At 43.3% G+C, this 21,696-nt stretch overlaps 1 protein-coding gene across 5 annotated transcripts in view; it reads right to left on the bottom strand.

The window, feature by feature from the left end:
- ptprfa (protein tyrosine phosphatase receptor type Fa) overlaps window positions 1-21,696 on the bottom strand; it is a 217,008-nt gene that overhangs the window by 90,704 nt on the left and 104,608 nt on the right. For 4 of the 5 annotated variants that reach the window (XM_069151002.1, XM_069151004.1, XM_069151005.1 and 1 more), the window contains exons 6-9: window positions 20,212-20,229; window positions 15,368-15,478; window positions 10,811-10,822; window positions 43-312 (exon numbers count right to left, since the gene is read on the bottom strand). In XM_069151002.1, coding sequence (XP_069007103.1) covers window positions 43-312; window positions 10,811-10,822; window positions 15,368-15,478; window positions 20,212-20,229 — 411 coding nt within the window. The remainder of the gene's footprint in view (window positions 1-42; window positions 313-10,810; window positions 10,823-15,367; window positions 15,479-20,211; window positions 20,230-21,696) is intronic. The other variant, XM_069151007.1, reaches the window with a different exon arrangement.

The raw sequence follows: 21,696 nt of genomic DNA, 5'->3' as shown, positions 1-21,696 counted from the left end.
AATGCATCTCAGATCACATCCCGTCCGGACACCGTTGCTGACCTTTGACGGTGATCTGCGCCGTCGTCTCGATCACGCCCAGGGACGATATGGCCACACAGGTGTAGTTGGCAGATTGGCGAATGTTGGTGAGCTCCAGGACGTTGCGTCCAATCGGCATCTCGTCCTCCCGGGTCAGCTCCACCTCACCACTCATCCACTTGACGTAAGGCATGGGAGCACCGACCGCCACACAGGTGAGGTTGACGCTGCCGCCGGGCATCACCTCGTGGTTGGTGGGCGGGATGGAGAAACGGGGAGGCACACGGCGAACTGCAGGGGTGAAGAGAGGGAGGAGTCACTGAGGAAGTGACTGAAGGAAGGAGGGAGGGGGGGGGGGCACTGGGCTGACTTAGTGTCTGATTGGTGTTACTTGTGCTGTGCAGAAGTCAGGGTTGATGAGCCTGAATAGCCAATTGGCATCAACCTGGTGGAGTTTTACTGTTCGGTCGGTTTGAAGCTCATTTCTCCGCCCGGTTTTTCTCCTGCGACTCAAATAGTCTTCATGAGAACTTGTTTCACTTGAGATCATTCAGTCTACGTCTTCTATTGGTGAATGTCCCTAAGGATGATTTCTACAATCGTTTTTTGTCCATCTACTGTTATGGGTTATCATTTAAAGAAATCAGTTGATTTAATAGGAGAAAGAAGAGTTTGGATTTGTTTCAGACAAAATTATCACCACTAATTTTACCTGCGAGTTTTGGTCCAAATTCACTTTCACAGAGCTGTTCAGTTGGTTCTGAAGCAAACTTTTTACTGACCATGATTGCATAATTTCACTTGTGATGCTACCCTCAATTGATTTTGCTTTTTTTGTAGTTTGTGTAGTTTTACCAGTGGTTTTATTAATTTAATTGAATTTGTAAAGAGTTCTGTGATCTAGAATCAGAACAGCATGCCCTATTGGTCATTGTTTCATAATTTGACCATCGGTCTGTTTTTACAGATGCACCTCCGTGCAAAGCTAATGTAACTGTGACAAGCGCAGACGTGATGTGTAGCTACTGTCCTCGATGTCCTCATGTAAGGAAACCTGAAATCTCTGCACATTGATTTTGGTAATAAAGAGCAGTTCATTTAAAAACAATGGCTGCCAGAAAAGTAGTAAAACCTAATTAAGCCAACAGTAGGAGATACTTTGAATTGGGAGCCAGATATGCTGTTTATTCAGTTTCTATTCTCAATCTGTGAATGATGCAGAAGGTTGGCAGCAGCCTCGACAGCACTGAGGTTTGTTGTTGTTTTTCTGTCTCATGTTGTTTTGTTTCTTTCTCTGCACGTCTTCTATCTGATCGGGAAGCAAAGCGTTTTGATTTTTTTTTTAAATTTCGTTTTTTGTAATTTTTGTGTCTAAAGTTGTTATTTTCTACTTTGAACTGTAGCTAACAAACAAACTTCATATAGTTTGTTGTGTTATAGTAGGTAAAAAAACCATCCTCTAATTATCTTATAGCTGTTTCATACTCAGTGCCTGTAGCTGGATGAGAATGCAGTTTCTGTCCTACGTGATTGATTACCAGTGTAGAAGTTGATTTAGTGATGGAATACAGATGGCGTTTTATTCTGAAGTTTTACCGCATGCCCTATGTTTTCCTCCGTCTGATCTGCTGTCTCTGATCTGCTCTGTGTAGATCGACATGATCTCCATCCTGCTTCCATCTGAACAGACCTCAGCAAAGCGCCGTGCCGAAGACGCACCGCTGCTGACGCACCGCGGTGGGTCTGGTGGACCGTCGAGTGTTGACTTTAATGGCAGCGATCGCCTCTGGTGGCCGTGTCGGAGGACAATAGCCATACTGGACCCTTTCAAAAGCCTCTTGGTCTCTTCCACTTCCACTTGTAACTTCATTACAGCGTGGAACTAAAGGATGAGTTCAGCCTTCCCTCTCAGAGCTCCATGATACTGACATGGCATTACCTTTCCTCTTCTAGATTTAATGGTTCACTCAGAAATTGAGAGCCTGTGCCTGCATGTGTCTGGACCTCCTGCTGAGTCTACTGCACTGCTAGTCGGGCCCGTTTCAATCCCATCCTCATACTGAGTGTTCGATGGATGATGATGATGTTCATTTTTTTTTTCTGTTTCTTAGAAATCTCCTCTAAGCGGTCGGAGCTGCTTCTTCAATAAGCTCTAAATTGGAGCAACAGTCATGTGAAGGTGTTAGATATGGAGGCCGCTGTGTTCAAGTGAAGTCCTCGCTCTTTTCACTCAGCCGGGCACACAGTCACAAAGATGTGACTCACAAAGTGTAATTGAAGCTGGGAGCCCGAGTGTTGGTGTGAGGGGCTTATAGAGTGGACCGGAGGGATTATTAAGGGCTTCGTCTTGGTTTCACTGAAGAAGGAGAAAAGCAGGGTTCCACAGTCGACCACGCTCCCTCTCAGTAAAGAAAACAAATCATCACTGGTGGTGCAAATCTACAGTAACGCTTGGCTCAGTGACTGGTGACAGTCAGTGAGTGTTAGAGGACAACGTGGGCTAAATGCTGCTGCGGTAGAAGAGCTGCAGTGTTTCTGGTGCTGCTCGTACAAGAACAGCCTCGTTGGCTGGCATGGGAAGCTGGAGGCTCTGAAACGCAGATGGCTGGCATTAAGAAAGATTCTCATGGAGAACATGATGTGGAGGAGGAAGAGGAGAGAGGCAGAGACCTGGGAGACGAGGAGGAAGAGAAGGAGGAGGAATATTTTGGTTTAGGCGCTCTGGATATATTTTTTGACGTGGCGGGTCACGTGTTTGATGTTGAAAGATGTTTTCTTTGAGAGTTTGATTAAAGTCAAATACAAGAGTGGATGAAAAAGCTCAGAGACTGCTCCTGTTGCACCTGAACAGTAAGTAGTGCCGTGACGTGCACGCAGCCGAGGGAAGCTATTACTTATGGGACGAAGTATTCCAGCTACACGGTTCTGTGAGCGCTGGTCCGGGTCCACTATGGCGACTTAGAAAAGATGGGGGCAAGATGTTTTAATGATATTCACATTAAAAAAAAAGGGGCAGAACTTCACTGTCTGAAGCTGTAGAAGGCGCGTCAGGTCAGGAGCATCCAGGTGGGTTTTCTTTGACGTTGGTGGGGTCGTGTCACCGTGAATTCGTCCCCCAGAGTCAGACTGTCAACACGAGTTTGACTGGGACCTTCTGAGGCGTCTGAGGGAAACATTTGGTACAAACCACCTGAACTTTGGCACCATGGCAGCAGGGTTCTCCAACATGACAACCAGCCCGCTCACTGTGCATTGAAAACAGTCGCTGCCCACCCCCTTTCTCTCTGTTCCCCGAAAGCTTGACACAAACTTTGACGTGAGCTTTAGGTGCATGGAGACATCGCTGTTCATCCAGACCAGGGCTCCCAACAAGCTGTGGAACTCATGATGTTGATCAAGCCAAGAAATGTGGAAATACTTACTCAGGAAGGTTATAGCTTCCCCGTGCTCCATGAATCTCATGGTGCTGCACCATATTCACACACAACAGGAGTCTCAGAACCTTTTTGATCCACCCACTAAGATTGTTACAACCTCACATAAAAGATATTCATATTTAGGGTAGGTATCATTCTTGCTCAACAGCCATGACATCATACTGAGACATCTGACTGGAAAAATATTAAGGAACTGTTACATTTATGTCTTTTTTATTTACATTTCTATTTCTTACTTGCCAGTTCTTTATATCATTATTGTCTCAGTTTAATCCGCTTTTATTGATGACTTTTATTTATGTTGTTAGAAACGTGTTAAATGTGCTGAGAAACCCCAACAGTCACTCAGACAGGTTGTTAAAAAGCCAAAATTATGGGTCCTATTCATAATATTTGACGGGGAACTGAGAGTGAGGAACATCTAAAAGTCAGTAATAATCATTGCAAAGGGAAACGACTGCAGGACGTACAGCTTGGTCAAGTTTCATTGAAGAAGTGGGTCTCTAAATTAGGAAGTCTGTTGTTTGTAACCTTTGCTCACCCCGACACATTAAGACTATTTTCATGTCAGTGGATGGACCACTGTGTTGGATTTTTCTTGCAAGGTGCTCAGGACAGATTTACCCTAAAAGTTCTACTGAATGGTAGAAAACGGGACAATAAACTAATGATGGTGGTCAATTTGAATTTGTGCACAGCAGAAGTCAGGCATTGGCCTGTTTCACCAATCGCTCTTCCAACACACAGGTGGCCTCTCGCTGCCGTGGCCATGTTTCTCAGCCACCTTTGCTACTAACTGTGATTAATTAATCTTGACTGTGACAACTATATATTGAACAATAAAAGATTTGAGTGAAAACTAATGATGTAACAGAGAAGAATGTGATTCCAAACTGTAAAATTTGGATGCCAAAAAAAGGGGAATAACCAAGCTTTGTGTGTTGCCAAAATCAAAACACTAAAGCCAGCAGTGAACAAAGGAGATCTCGACTGGTAGACATCACAACACTGAAATTACCTGTTTACATTCTTACCACGACAAAGTGGGGGAGGTCGGGCACACAGTAGCATATATTAGTGTCAGCTGGCCAGCAGTTACATCCAAACTGTTTGTACAATGTCCTCATTCTCACTATTGGTTTATTGAAACTAGTGAATCTTTAGCAAACATTTCAGTTTTACATGACATGGATGCAACATTCATCCACACAGGATGAGCAAAGATGGAAGCATTATGGATTATATAACATATAATAAAGGTGACAGATTGCAGAGCAGTACTCATATCGTTACACCTGCAGCCTCGTATCTATAGTTGCCCTAAAAAGGCAGGAAAACTTTTGGTTGGTTACTTTTAACTTACAAAAAACGTACTAAAAGTCCTTCAACTTTGTTGTTATTCCCTTCTTATTCCTGTCTTGTACCAATCGATTGGGAAACTAAAGTAACTTTGCAAGCAATTTAAAATAACCCTCCATCTTTATTTGATGGTCAATTGTTTGTAAGGGTCAGCTTCGGAGTAGGGTTGCAACGGAAGGAGTTTTTCACGCTATGATAACCGTCTCAGAAGATATTACGGTATGATGATATCACTCTACACAGTACTTCATTATTATGATTATGATTATGATTATTATTATTATTATTATTATTATTATTATTATTATCAGTTGCATTGTTTGACGTGTCATCAGAAGTGCTCTTAATGATGGTTTACTGGAGGTGTGTGACGGTCAGTCCAACTTACAAACTAAAAACTCACTCACACTGATGTCAGCACCCTGAGGTGGAAAAGGTGGAGTTGGGAGGGGGGATGTAGGAAATTATTGCAATAGTACATTTTTGGATTGATGTTTAAAAAAAAAATCCTGTTTGTTTGTTCGGCATTGACGTACTTTGATCTGCGTGGAGGGATTCTTGAAGATGTTTTGTGTGTCTCCTCCTTTGGAGACACTCTGCGTCCACATTATTGGAAATCCGTCCTCAAGGACAACCTCACATGTATTTATAAGAGCCGTTTTTTAATCACTTTTTCAGGGGTGGAGACGATGATGTGATCTGTGTTGTTTTATCTGTGGCACCCTCTGCTGAGTCCGACAGCCAGTCGAGGAGGAGAGGAGAGTCGCAGGCGAACAGCTGCGTTCGCTGCTTTGTTTTTTTCCCAATCCCGGTAATTTGTGGACAGTATGATAACCATCGATTTGAACACCGCGACATACCGTGATACCCATATACCGCTGCAACCCTAGGTCAGGTGGGAGCAGGCTGAGCAAAGTAGCCCACCATCCTTCTTGTTAGCATGTTCTCCAGCTGCTCCTGGAGGTTTCTAAAGGAGCATCCACACCAGATAGGTTACGTGATGTCTCCATGGTTACCTCCAGGCATCCTTCCAGCGGTAAATACGTGGAATATCTCCGCAGGGAGGTGTTCTGTATCAGGTACTATCCCCGACCCACCAGCTCCTCAGTGGATCTCGGCTGAAAACTAATTTCTGCTGCTTGTGACCAGAATCTGGTTGTTATCTAAAGCTCATGATCAGATTTAGGTTTATTTATCATGTCGAGACTATTATTTGTCAGGTGACTCTGAGATGCTCAGTTTAATTTAAGTCAGGTAACACTGACATGCTTGCTTCAGAACATTAGTACAGATTCACACTCTGACACTGGGGGTTATTACGAGTGTGCTGGCCAGCGCTGTGGGAATCATCACGTTCTTATATTAGTCGATTAGAAAGTCAGCCGTGGACATGGAAAATGGTCACAGTACAACGACAACAGGTTGTTAACTGGGGAGTTAAAAGTGATGCTATTATTGCAACATTTAGTTTGGACAACAAGTGGATGAAAGCACTGAAAATCTGAATGTTTCACCGAGTGGCCGTGACGACATCGAGGGGTTTCAGATACATTTTAAGAGCAGCAAATAGTGAGAAGCAAGTAGAATGCAGACAAACTCATATCTTTCATTTGCATGCCAGAGAAGAGACACAAGAGAGGAAAGGGGAGGGAGGGAGGGAGGAGAGGGAGGAGTGGAGAACATTTTGAAGCCAAGTCCTGATAAAGAGAAAAGTAAAATAAAATGGGTGGAGCAAACATCTCTATGCATTGTAGGAGAGGTCATGCAGCAGCACAGGTAGAGAAGGAGCAGCATGCTTGCTGAAGGTTACATTGACAAACCATGTTGAATTGTTCTAATTTAAAATGCTGTGAAATACATGTCAAGAAGAAGAGTTTTTGTTAAACTGACCAAAAGTTTAACATTCATTGAATCATTTTCCTTTAACTCCACAGTGACAAGTCAGTCGTTCCTGCTCCTGTTCAACAGGTTGAAGTGCAATTCACTGCATAAATTCATTATCACTACATTTAACAATATTTTCTTCAAGTCTGTACCAGTTTTTGATATACTTGGGGGGATGTAAACTCTGTGGATCCATCCAGATCAATAATATTGGTGCGGTTTGTGTCGTCAACAGCTCACTGCAGTGCAGAATTGTTAAACTGGCTTGGCATGCGCAAACTTAAATTAATTTTCACCCGATACACCTTTCGCCTGATTTCAGACTGATTTGCTGAAATTGTTGAAAACATTCTATGTCTCACAGAGGTTAACGTTTGTGGAGGTGAACAGATTATGGTGCAGCAAAACATGCGGCGCCCTTTTGATTGCAAGTCAACATGTAAAGCGTGTGTGAATAAATGTGTGCTGATGTACCTACGATGTACCGTGGACAGAAGCCCTGGAACATGCTCATAAATACTCTTTATGGAAAAGCTTTTGTTGAGCCAATATTTCTAGTGGTACCCCTTTACTGTGAAATAAATCACAGTTCATCCCTCAATGATCTTCCTTCTCTCAGACATAACAGATGGAGGAAGAAGTACAATTGAAATTCTGCATGCTGTTGCTCCCACAGAGACAAAAGTTGACATAAACTCCTGAAGCTGTCTAGAAGGAAAATGAATGAACTCTATCCTACAATGTACACTGCTGTTTTTCTAGGAAAAATAAAGCTGTCAAGTTCGTTGTTAATAATTGTATTTTGAAATGATGTTTCCCTTTAAGTTCTCTTCAGTTTGGTGTTCACATTTAGTTTTACAGTATTGGGTTAAAATGAGCGATATTACACTAAATCCTGTTAAACTTACATAAATTTAGTTAAATAAAATGATGTCCGTAGATTACATGTCTTTAAAGTCAGAAAGTATTCATACTTTTTATTGTGCCGTAGATTAGATTTTTTTAAGGGATAAAACTGGCCTTTTATCCCATCAGTCAACATCCAACAACCCATCCTTACAAAAACTTTCTTACAAATAAAAAACTGAAATCCAACATTTGTAAATGTGACACTCCGAAGTATCATCAGATGCATTAGTTTTGCTTTAATTATCCTCCAGATATGAACTTAATTGGAGTTCACCTGAGATTAATTGAAGGGATTGGATGTAGTTTAGAAAGGCAGACACACCTGTGTTTAATGTCAGGACCGAAACCAAACCATGTCCCAGGAACTCAACGACGCATAAACCAGAGAAAGACATTAAAACCATGTGGAAGCTGTGAGTGTTCCTCGGAGCACAGGGCTCCGGAAAATGGCTTGGAAATGGGAAGACATTTGGAGAGTTGGCCATCTGGCCAAACTGAGTAAATGACCAAGTAGGTCCTCGGTAAGGGTGGTGACCGAGAACCCAACAGTCACTCAGAGTTTTAAAAGTCCTCTGCAGAGATAGAAGAACCAGAAGGATGGTCATCTCAGCAGAACTCCATCAATCAGGCCTTTATGGGACAAGACAGAAGAAGATGAGGACTTTTGAGTAAAAGACATCTGGCAGCCCAGTTGGAGTTCTGGATGGATGAGGGAAAAATACTCTGTGGTTGGATGAAACAAAAACTGAACTCTTTGGAAGAACTCCAAGCACTAATTGTAACAGCACCAGGCGCTGCTCATCACCTGGCTAATACATCCCAATGGTGAAACATGGTGGTGGCAGCATGAGGGGGCTGCTCAGCAGCAGGGCGGGGACTCTGATGACTGTTGCGTCCATATACAGGAAACCTGCTCCAGAGTGCAGCTAGCTGACACTGAGACTGGAGGAAATGGTTCACCTGGCAGCACAATAATGGCTCAAAGCAAACAGCCAAGACAACACTGGAGGGGCTTCAGGACAAGACTTGTACTGTCCAGTACGAGTTCACAGACACCTGCCAGCCAATTAGATGCAGCGTGAGAGTAGCCGTGTGGTGTAGACACTTGAAGCAAAGTATTGAATTAAGACCCTGACTTTGGTAAATGAGAAATTTCAGTTTTGAAAGCATGTTTTCAGTTTGTCATTACAGGTTTTGGGTGTAGATTGATGCGGACAAAAGGCAAATGGATCAATTTAAAACAAAATCTACATGAAATCTACAACACAATAAAGTGTGCAAACAGTGAAGGAGTATACAAACTTTCCAAATCAACTGCTTTGTATTGTATGTGATGCAAAAAGACACCAAAGATCACTGGTGAGTCTAACACTGTGAATGGCCTACAATACCGAGGATAGCTAAAGTTTCTTGACTAACGTTGCAGTATTTGGTTCTTTTAAATGGTAAATAATTTTATATTTGATCAAAGTTCTGCTGTTGTATTGTTTTTTGTTCTTGGTTCGCCTTAAATCTGTAAAATTCATATTAGAAACACTTATCCAGGGACGACAATTTTCTTCTTTAGTATTTCACTCCCCCTCAATTTCTGAGCTCCTCCACATCCTGCTGTCAATGATCCAGCAGTAAAAGTCTTGGAAAGATGCTGTAAATATGTTTGAGGCCACTGTGCTCTCTTGGAGAGCTTCTACTTTTTGAGCAGACACAGATCAGAGGACAGAATGGAAAAAGCAGCTCTGTGTGATGATGGTCAGGCAGCAGATGAGAGCTGCGACGAGCCATGCCATTCAATTAGCCAAGACAATGAAAACATGATCAGCATGCCGGAGCATTATTAGCTTCATTAGAGTGATGCGAAATTTTGTGAATTGAGCACAAACTCCGAAATCATATACTGTATATAGTGGACACAAATTATATGAAGATTTTGTTCCCTTTTCCAGAGAAAGGTGTGAAATATAACACGACACAGTGGACACATTATCATCATGCTGCCGTCACAGGTCAAGAGTAGTTAAAGACTGTTTATGCAAGTAGCAAAGCTTGCATGAAAATTAGGCTTTGTTAATAAGTTGTTGTTAAGGAGTAACCCACAAGTGATTTGAATTGTCTGATCATCTGTTCGTGATGCTGTTGTCCCGATTGCAAATTAAATGTTAATGGTCCTGCCTTTCTTGCTAGTTTCAAATCTTGAATAATTTCAAACTTGTTGTGATCTGTATTAAGAATAGTTTATTCCTTGAGTAGAATAAAAAACAAATTAACACCAGAACCATGCAAACAAGGGATGGGTATTCTATTCTATTCGAAAATTGCTCGAAACGATTAGATTATTAATTGACTATTCATTTACATTACCGGCACCTTCTGACGGGAATAACGCATAACAACTAGGCACCGGTTAAAATGGTGGAAATAAAGAATTATAGTGGCATTTATATAGGATTTTTTTTTATATTATAACGACTTTCCAAATATTCAAAAATCAGGTCCAATCCACAGGCCTGTCAATCAAACAGACACGCCCCCCAAAAACAGGTCTTTTTGAATCTTCTTTTCTAATGAATGAGGGATTATTTTCAGATGGACCTCCAGAAAACTAATAAGAAGGAGTGACTTTAGCTAACAACACCGAGATAACTGATGGACACATTTTATTCACTTTGGATTTGATGAGAGAAGTTGAATGGGAGTCTATGGAGCCGGAGGCTTTTTGGAGCCGACCTCTAGTGGCACTCGCTGGTATTGCAGCTGAAGACACTTCTGCATCGGAACCATTTTCCAGATGCGGAAGCTACGAACACTTTTAAATCCAGTCTGTGTATATATATATTCCATATAATGACACCTAAGTGTCACATCCTTGATCTAATCCTTTCCTGGTAGGGAAATGTATTTTCAAATTTTCTTGTGCCAAGAACATATTCTTGGAATCTAAGACATGCTCATTTCACAAAATTTCATAGAAACAGGCTGCATAGAGCAATATGTGATGTTCATTTAGTATAGAATCAGTATGGCAGGTAGGGTGGAGCTTGATGGGAGTGGGAGTGGGAGTGGGGGGTGGTTTGCACTGTGGGGGGATGGGGTCCTGATAGAGAGGCCGGGACGGGCCTGAGGCGCCTCGCGAGATGCTGGCGCGGCACGGCTCCAGTCTGCCAGGCCTGAGCATTAGGAGGGTAAAGAGTGAAAGAACCAACCTTCCCGTTGATCTGAGTGGTGAGATTTGGGTTGTATTTTTTGGATGACGGGGTGCGATGAGGATGGAGGGATTCAAGATAAAGTGAGAAAGAAAACATAAACCACGAGAGGGGCAAAATAAGAAGTGGGAGGAAGAAGACAAGGAGAAACAGAGAGAGTAAAACAGGCAAATATCTGCTTATCCATTAATGAGTGAACAACATCAGTGGAGACAACAGCCTGTGCAATGCAGTGGATAAATCACACAATACGAGGGCAGGCCAATAGGTTGTGAGACCGCTTCTTTTGTATGGAGTCACGGAGCAGGAGCAGGAGGAGGGTATAATCCTGATGAGTAACGGATACAAATTCCATCGCTTAATCATCATCAGCTCCTGAGTTACATGTTTTTGTGAGCGGCGTTCTGGATGCGTCAGCGATTTCTCTGTGGACATGACCAGAGGACGCACCTCAAAATTTGTGTCAAACTCTGGAAATCGTCAACAGAGACCCTTACGATGCTTCAGGAGGGCTGTGCAAATGAAACAATGAGCAATGAAAAGGTTTTTGTGCAGAACGTCGCTGTCCAAAACTGAAAAGGCACATCAGGTCATGTGCGCGACCAGGTCTGGAGGGTCAGACTGTCAACACCGAGTTCTACTGGGACGTTCTGAGGGAGAACATTCAGTAAATGACCTCAGCACGATGAAAACGCAACACAATCATCACTCCTCATCCCTGCTACTCTGGGACTTATTTTGGTTCCTCAATAATTTCTCACAAACTTGGATGTTTGCTCTCTGCTCAAGTTTCAAGTTTGAAACTGCTCCCTAAAATGTTTGGAACTCAGGAACTGATGAGGGTGATGCCTTCCTCCTGCTCCCTGCACGTGACTGTGTTGTGCTCCGTGCACACGCATGAGCAGCAGACTCCAAACGTATCCATCCAACCTCGTATGTGGTATGTAACAATGAAATGCAAACTGGCCCCCGACACAACAGCAGGAGGCCGTGAACGTTTCTCAGAAGCAGAAGAAGACACAGGAAGATCAGCAGTCGGACTCAGACAGCAGAAAACAGCAGCTTCATCGTGTTTCTGGTCGGCATCCACACACACACACACACACACACACACACACACACACACACACACACACACACACACACGGTCACACACACAGTCACACACACAGTCACACACACCCTCCCCTTTGCTGCAACATTTAACCCCCCGAGCCTTTGAATTAAGACAGCATTAAGAAGGCTGAGGCTTGCTGAAAACTCGACTTCATTTAGCATGTTACTGCTCACATTTATTCTGGCGGGGGGGAGGGATGGGGGGCACGGCACCCTGAAATCAATGAGCACATAAACGTGTTCCCTAACAGGATTAATTAAACACTCACCTCGGATATCTGAACTTTGTAAAGCCGGTCCTGACCGACAGCAGGTTCATCCTGATGTGACGGCTTTTTTCCATCGAATCAGTGTCATGAAGTCTTACTGTGGACCACTAGAGCCAACTATCCGCTGTCACTACATTTGATATCAACATTCGTATCTTTTAAACAGATAAATAGACCAGAGAAGCATCTCTGTCTTCAATATGAACGACCTTCACAAACATCCTCTCACAGGTCCAACACAACAAGAGCCAACAAATCAAAGCAGAAGGATAAACACAGAGACCTGATCACAAACATACGCAGTCTGAGTATATGACCACAAACAGAAAGAAAAGACAAACCGAAACAGAGGAAGACACACCGACGACATGTTTGCAACATGTTGCAGTGATTGTTTAAAAGCCACACAGTGAGATGACAATGGAAACACAACCAGCACACCTGGAAAGGTCAAAGGTCAGAGTAACAGATAGCAACCTTAAAAAGAGAAGCAGAAACAACAATTTATGTGTTTCACATTTGGATTTTGTTGGCTGTGGTTCTGTTTGCTGTGGTTTAGTGGAGGATGATTCGTGCAAAAACATAATCTAATATATACCATTTTTATCTTTGATAACAGCGATAGTTTTCATCCACAAATCAGCCGGAAGTAAAAAAAACTAAATGTATTCAAAACGCAAATTCTTTTGTCTCAAGAGATTCTTGGAGAGTTTTATTTTTCAGCTTTCAAAGGCAGTTTTGATCACAGTATGGTGCTCTGCTGTTCTCTCTCTCTCTTGCACACACACACACACACACACACACACACACACACACACACACACACACACACACACACACACACACACACACACACACACACACACACACACACACACACACACACACACTATAAAACTAAAACTAACACACACATGACAAAACATATGAGAATGTGTCCTGAGGGTTCGGCATCATTTCCCTCCTGGATGACAGACTTTATCCATAAAATTCTGTTTTTTTTTCAACTCTATCTAAAGAGAAATGTGATATGCAGTCTTTGCTCGCTGTAATAATTCCTCCTGTCTCTACTGGCAGTGAAGTAAATAACTTTATAGCCTGACGACACTGTTATGCGTGTAAATGTCTTTATAAGGCTAACAAGACACTTCAGGAGTCTTGAGTTAAACAAACCAAGCAAGTCATTTTCAAACGCAGCTCTGTGCTGCAGAGCTGCAGCAAAGAAATACATCTCAATAGTTCCAGTGTAGCAGTGAAGGAAATAGTGGAGTGCAGCAGGTGCAGCAGTTACAGCAGGTCTGTCCTACCCTGTCCACTCTGAAAACCATGAGGACAGCTCACCAGTGAACAGAAATCAAGTTCCTTATGGTGCCATCTGTGTTCTTTGTAGTGTCATTGGGGAAGTCTTTAGCTTATAGTATTCTTCGAATGTTTCAATAGTTTTTTTCAACCAGGACCATCTTGATAATTGTTTAAACAAACAGATAAACTACTGAAAAAAGAAAATCATGCCAGTTTGAGGCTGTTTTGTTTATATGTGTATGGCTTTGTTCAGACTGCCAGCCCAAATCAGATTTTTGTCCGCAAATAACAGATGAAATGGGATTTTTCCAATCCCTGTCCGAACCACATTCGGAGGTGGTTTGAAATACGATTCTGATTTCTACAGATGTGACTCAGTCTGGATGCTCTGCCGGCTCCGATCGGATTCATTTTCAGAGACAGAGTCAGTGGAATCCGTGCTACCGCTAGCAGAGCGATCACAAAGTGTAGATTTTGTTGCTATGGATGACAACAACAGTCCACGGACAGAAGCCCAAATAAACTGTCTGATGAGATTTCCGCGCCGTTAGCTGTTAGGAAGCCAAGTCACCAGCGTAGCTGCGTGTACCACGTTACCACAGCAACTCATGCAGATAGGTTGGTGATGTCTGGACGCATCAAATCCGATGTGCTCACTTGCAAATAACAGAATGGACAGTCGGTCCTAAAGATCAGATTTGGAAAGAAAAAAAATCCGATTTGCCTGCAGTCTGAACACAGACTATCGTTCAGCTCTCGGTCAGGAGAGATGGTGCTATTAAACCAGGACCTGTCAAATCCAGACTGTGGTTGTGTGCTGTGCGTCTGTAAAGCTAATCAACCAGTCTTGAACCTTGGGCCCATCATCACCAGCTGATTCCAATCACATGTAGGCTTGTTGACAGGTTAACGGTTAACCGATGTGTCACCTCCTGACTGGTATGAACAGAGGGAACGATTAGAACCAATGATCAGTAATTGCACACATGGCTTGTGTATATTGTACTATATTATACTTGAAAGAATCCAAACACCTCTCTGCCTGGTGGGACATTTGACATACTTTAGGGTTCATGAGGACATAGTGGGCCAGTATTCCAGATAAATGAGCAGATATGTTCAACCTTGTGGAGATCTAATAAAACAGAACTGAAAACTGTGTGATGTCTATATTTGGTTTTCAGAAGCTGTCACATACTTTTTTGAAGGCAAACTGCATCAAAGAGCATCATCAATGGAAACGGACGGTTAACGAGAAACTAAAGGAGAAATTAATCACTTTGAAAATTGCCTTTGAGAAACTGTTGCTGGTCGAGGCTAATTGAGTTTTTTTGATGACTTATGAGAAGCTTTAAGGTTTGCTTTCACCCCGCTGTCTGTTGTTGGTGAACATCCAGCCGACTGAAGCCACGGGACACAAAACCAGGACGTGTCAGGTTCTCTCTGTGGCACACCAAAACCTTCCCCACCCCCAAACAAAGACGCAGAACCACAGCCAACATCTTTCACACCTGATGAGTCAACCTCAACCACACACACACACACACACACACACACACACACACACACACACACACACACACACACACACACACACACACACACACACACACACACACACACACTCCTTCCACAGGTCAAGCAAACTAACAACAGGGCAGTAGACAAAATACACAGAAGAAATCAGCAGCCTGCAGACAGAGACGAGAGGCAGATAAACAGAGCAGAGGCAGCAACAGGTTGGACTCTGACTGCACTCCGATCCAGGGACTCAGTTTTCCTTTTAGCATTCGGGAGGTTCGGGACCTTTGTGTCAGAGCCGGTAACCTGAACGGCAGCATGAGAGGGCCATCGGGGGGAGGGTTCTTACCTCGAACATAAAGGTTAGCCGGAGCTGAGTAGCGAGTCCCGGCGCCGTTGACTGCCACGCATTCGTACTTGCCCTGGTCCGACTCCTCGCTGCTCTCAATCTGAAGCGCTCCTGGGGAGGGAGGCCAGAATGTCACAGTTCAAGTCTGCACCACACACACACACACACACACACACACACACACACACACACACACACACACACACACACACACACACACACACACACACTGTATAGATATGGCAGAGTGATCTGATGGGACACTAGTCAGACACATGAAGCCTAAATATATCCACATCTGATTCTGTCTTCTTTTTTTGTCTAATGTCAATAAAAAAGAGAATTCAGAGCTAAAGTTATTTGTATTATTTGGAGGTGAACACTGTATCCAATCATTCAGCTAATTTATGAGCATCGTTCGTTTCCAGCTCAGCGTGAGAGTCTCTGCTGTGTTTCTGTCCTCTGATCTCTGTGTGTCTCACTGTGGGCGGAGCTCCACCTCTGCTGTGTTTCTGTCCTCTGATCTCTGTGTGTCTCACTGTGGGCGGAGCTCCACCTCTGCTGTGTTTCTGTCCTCTGATCTCTTTGTGTCTCACTGTGGGCGGAGCTCCACCTCTGCTGTGTTTCTGTCCTCTGATCTCTGTGTGTCTCACTGTGGGCGGAGCTCCACCTCTGCTGTGTTTCTGTCCTCTGATCTCTGTGTCTCACTGTGTGGCGGAGCTCCACCTCTGCTGTGTTTCTGTCCTCTGATCTCTGTGTGTCTCACTGTGGGCGGAGCTCCACCTCTGCTGTGTTTCTGTCCTCTGATCTCTGTGTGTCTCACTGTGGGCGGAGCTCCACCTCTGCTGTGTTTCTGTCCTCTGATCTCTTTGTGTCTCACTGTGGGCGGAGCTCCACCTCTGCTGTGTTTCTGTCCTCTGATCTCTGTGTGTCTCACTGTGGGCGGAGCTCCACCTCTGCTGTGTTTCTGTCCTCTGATCTCTGTGTCTCACTGTGGGTGGAGCTCCACCTCTGCTGTGTTTCTGTCCTCTGATCTCTGTGTCTCACTGTGGGCGGAGCTCCACCTCTGCTGCACTGACGCTGTGCGGAGCGACACAGGTGGAGGGCGGAGGGGAGATCGTCAATCCATCACGTTGATAGTGTCGTTTTCTCAGACAGGTCAGAGAGTAAATCAATAAAAATGCTGACATGATTCCCCAGATATACCTGGGCTCTGGAGGAAACACTGCACGTCGTTCAAACTTGTTGATCTACTCAGAAACGGGTGGTGAGCTACAGGTTGGAGACCGCTGGGAAAGAACCTTTCTCCCCAAACCCACCTGATCACTGCTCTAAGAACACACAATATTTACCTGACTCCATGATTTACATACATTCATTCAAACACGTTATAATCAGCTGTGATTGGAAGGGTCCCATTATCATAGTATTTATGCAATATTATACACCGACTGTGAATGGCACACACATCATGCAGTATCGCAGTGGACAATCAAAAATATGAGAAATAAAATGTTAAAAATGTACATATTTCAGAACGCAATCCTGAAATGCAGCATGGGATGGGTTTGTAACTCGATGTTAGGAGCTAGTTTAAGAAACAGAAAAATCACTAGTTGAAATAATGTGTGTGTGTGTCACCACATCCGTGATGCAACTGGTGCAGACAGTGTGTCCTGCAGCGGAGGAGGACCAACCTTCATCTGGGATGCAGTCAGGAGGGACATCCTGTCTGAGACGTATGTCCTAAAACTTTCTCTGTCTTACTAGCCCTCTCTCTCTCTCTCACACACACACACACACACACACACACACACACACACACACACACACACACACACACACACACACACACTCAACACACACACACACACACACACTCAACACACACACACACACACTCAACACACACGGAGCATTTCTCCTACTTATCACAGATCTAAATGTTGAATCTGTGAATCTTCCCCAGCTGATCATGTGTCCAGGATACTGTAGACCAATCCTCTGACTGTTGACTGACAGGTGCAGCTCAACATCTTCCTGTCCTTCTACATGTAGTGATGATTGTATCCTGTATTTTCTGGTGGTGCTGGTCGGTATCACCTCTTACAAATGAAGAGTATGAAGCCCTAAACATCGGACCTCCGCTGCTCTTCAGACTTTGATCCTTCAACAATGGAGCATGTGTTTCCTTTCTCTGCCTTCAAACCTTCGCACTCTGCAGCTTGTACGTTACTAATTATACACATGGGAAGTTATCATATATGCTAAGGCATGAAATTAAACAGGGTGCTAAAGTTACATGTTTAAAACAGAGAGGAATGCAATTCTACATGTTCCGTCATGTATACGAGAGTGGATCAAGAAGTTCACGGACTGATCCCGAATGCTGCGCAGCACCGTGACGTCCACAGAGCAGGAGGAAGGTATAACCCTGAACAGGAAGTGACACAAGTTTAGTTGCTTCATCAGCACCTGAGCTACAAATGTTTTAGTGAATGCTGGTCTGGTACATCGTGAACAGAGGGCGCATATTCAATTTGTGTTTCAAACTCTAGAAATTGGTCACAGAGACCCTTAAAATGCTTCGGAAGGTCAACGGCAATGAAGCACTGAGCCTGGAGAGGTGTTTTGACTTACATTCACGTTTCTAAGAGGGCGGAGCTTCACTCTCCAAACCGAAAGAGGCGCGTCAGCTCAGGAGCATCCAGGTGGATTTTCTTTGACGTTGGTGGGGTTGTGTCACCGTGAATTTGTCCCCCAGAGTCAGACTGTCAACACAAGTTCTCCTGGGACCTTCTGAGGCGTTCACTGCAAATGACCTAAACTGTGGCGCCATGGCAACGGAGTTCTCCAACATGGCAACACACTGCTCACAGTTGATCGAAAAGGTTTCTCACCTCAACATAATCGTCGCTCACTCATCTCATTGATCTCCCTGCTGCTTCTTTCGGTTCCCCGATAATTTGTCTAAAACTTTGAGGTGCACTCTCTGCTCCAATTTCAGGTACGTGAAACATTGCAGATGGTCCTGGACCAGCGCTCACAAAAATGCAACTCAGGTGTTGATTTTGATCAAGTGACGAAATCTGTAATCGGTACCTTCCCCCTGCTCAGTCCGCATTGTTCGCCCGCAACAGGAGCAGTCTCTGAACTTTTTCATCCTCCCTCATGTATGTAGGACATTTACGCCTGCCAAAATCTGTTTCGTGCATTTTTCCATTGACTGACGTTTCTAACAGACTGTTGCCATTTTTGGACCTCCATGTTACTTTTGGAAGTTTATGGCTGCATTCACACAAAACGTTGTTTTAGGGAGTTTGGTGCAGTTTGTCCCATTTGGTTCAGTTTGATGAGGCTGGTGTCAAAGTCAGGACCAAACAACTGGCTGAGAGCGGCTGAAAAAGTAGGACCAGGTCCACTTCCTCTGTTCACATAGAGCAATGACGTCTCTGTACACCAGTGTTATATCTTTTCTTTCATTCTGATACCCTGAGACAACCGTGTGTATTATAATATGTTTCACAGATCAAAAGGACAAAAAATAAAACTATTGCATTAAAAATCAAAATCATAAAATAGAACCAGATAGAACAATTAGCCACGTGAAAAATGTTTTTTAACAATGTTCTCATCCCTCCCCACTTAAGGTGAAGGTGATCTCTTCCTTTCAAGGTTTGTCGTAAGGCACCATTGGTAGGCCTGTATTGATCTTGAATGTGTGTGGTAAGTGACGTTTAAACCTGATTCAATCAAAAAGACACAATTTCACTTTTGGTGAACCCATCAGTGATGTCATCAACCATCAGTGATGTCATCAACCATCAGTGATGTCATCATCCATCAGTGACGTCATCATCCACCAGTGATGTCATCGTTGGTTTGTGAACATTATGAATCCTCCAGTTCAGATTTTGTCCGTCACCATCTTTGCTAGTTCAGAGCGGTTTGGAGCAGGAAGTGACCATATTTGGACGAGCTGGGGGAGGAGCCAGCAGTGGATCTGACTGATCTGATTGGAAACCTGACGATACTACGTCCCGCCCACCGATAGCTGTAACCTGACTGCACCACAGGCCTGTCAATCAAACAGACACGCCCCCAAAAACAGGTCTTCTTGAATCTTCTTTTCTAATGAATGAGGGATTATTTTCAGATGGACCTCCAGAAAACTAATAAGAAGGAGTGACTTTAGCTAACAACACCGAGATAACTGATGGACACATTTTATTCACTTTGGATTTGATGAGAGAAGTTGAATGGGAGTCTATGGAGCCGGAGGCTTTTTGGAGCCGACCTCTAGTGGCACTCGCTGGTATTGCAGCTGAAGACACTTCTGCATCGGAAACATTTTTCAGATCCAGAATCTACAAACTCTTTTATATCCAGTCTGTGAGTGAATCCTAAACCACTTCTCTAAGTCAGATGGCTGAATGCTGAAGACTTAAAATGCACCAAACATGTTCGTGTGAACACAACCAAAATTAGTGGCTAGCCAAAAACGCATGTCCTCTGGTGTCCTGGTTTTGCCTTTAGCCCTCTACAGTCTTTAAATCAGCTCTAACATCAGTTGGTTGAAGGAAACTATTATCAGTGATTGTATTTGAGAACTATCTCTCTACCTGCCTCTTGCTTTCATGTCTTCCCAGACCTTTGACACCTCTGAAAGGTTATTGTATGTGTTGAAGGCAGAGAAAGTGTCAGAGCAGGCAACAAGGACGGAGGGCTGGAAATGGGGTCACACCGAGGTGGATGGGATGAGGAGGGGGAAGGCGATGGAGGAGACGAGGCAGTGAGGAGGAGAGGATAATGAGTGGATGTTTTTCTGCACCCAGCATTCTTACCTCTGATTGGTGTACCACCTGTGAGGTAATTTGAATGCAAATAAGATTAGAAATAACCATTAGTATAGCGATAAGACAAAGTGAAACAGAGAAGACAAGAAGGAGAGCAAGGAGGAAAAACAGCAGAGATAAGAGGGGCTGCTAGTCTCACCCTGTTTACAGACACATATCCAGAAATATAGAAGCAAAATAAGTGTGAGAAATAAATTTAATGATTATTTGCAACCAAAAATAATTCCATCAACAATGACAACTGTGAAAAATGTTTTGGTGGGAAAACCCCTTTTTTCAGTAGAAATTTTATATATTTTCTCCACAAGCACAAAATGATTTCAGTAAGTGCTACACCTCTGCTCTGACCTGCAGTCTGTAATTTGTGAATCTGGTTATTTACTGCAACATGGCGCTAATTTGCATTATACACCTGCTATGTGCTCCACATAGCTGGAATCCTGTGGGAACTTGAAACCCCTTCTGCTTTGTTCCCTGAAAGCACCTGACGATCAGGCACTTGACCTCTAATTTACTAACAACTGGCCTCATCTGTACTCTTTGACAACGAGGCAGATACGAGCTGCCTCTTCTCCCTCTGATGAGTTAAAGGAAGCTGCGCTGGTGTCCTGGAGTACACTGTGATGTTGCTGTCTCAGTGGAACGAAGCTCCAGAATTAGCATTCTATATTAGTGAACTACTGAAGTGTTTTTATAACAGTTGTCACATTATGTGGGTCATCTTTCACCAGCGTTTTCCCAGTGCGCTATTTAGGGATGAAGAAACAGCGGAAAATATCTTATTGAAATATTTTTACACCAATATTATAACAGCAATTTCTGCTGCTACTAATTTCTATAGATTACACATGCAAGAGTTTTAATACAAGTTATGACAATGAAAGCATGATTCCAGATTTATCCTGTTTCTACATGTAGGTCCAACTTTAGTTCAAACCATGGCAGTCAGAGAAAAGTCTTCTAAATACTTTAAAACTGGTTTGTCTTTGCCTCACATTTAGATATAAGATTAGATATTACAGCACATTACTGAACATGTATAATAATTATCATAAACTGATGATTTTGGACTGTGTTTTACATGCACATTGTTTAATGACATAAAAAATTAAGTCATGTCTGATAATATTAGATTTTGCCAGATGACCTTTAACAATACAAATTAAACAATAATAGCACACTTAAAAGTTTAGTTTAAGATTCGGACAACTACGGTGGATCCGACCGATCTGATTGGAAACCTGACGATACTACGTCCTGCCCACCGATAGCTGTAACCTGACTGCACCACAGGCTTGTCAATCAAACAGACACGCCCCCAAAAACAGGTCTTCTTGAATCTTCTTTTCTAATGAATGAGGGATTATTTTCAGATGGACCTCCAGAAAACTATTAAGAAGGAGTGACTTTAGCTAACAACACCGAGATAACTGATGGACACATTTTATTCACTTTGGATTTGATGAGAGAAGT

The sequence above is a fragment of the Embiotoca jacksoni genome, unplaced genomic scaffold (assembly GCF_022577435.1).
Source record: "Embiotoca jacksoni isolate LCO1_2020_lvr unplaced genomic scaffold, fEmbJac1.0.p SCAF_16, whole genome shotgun sequence".
In the NCBI taxonomy this organism is placed as follows: Eukaryota; Metazoa; Chordata; class Actinopteri; family Embiotocidae; genus Embiotoca; species Embiotoca jacksoni.
The sequence above is the reverse complement of the archived record's forward strand: the minus strand, read 5'-3'. Positions and strand labels throughout refer to the sequence as shown.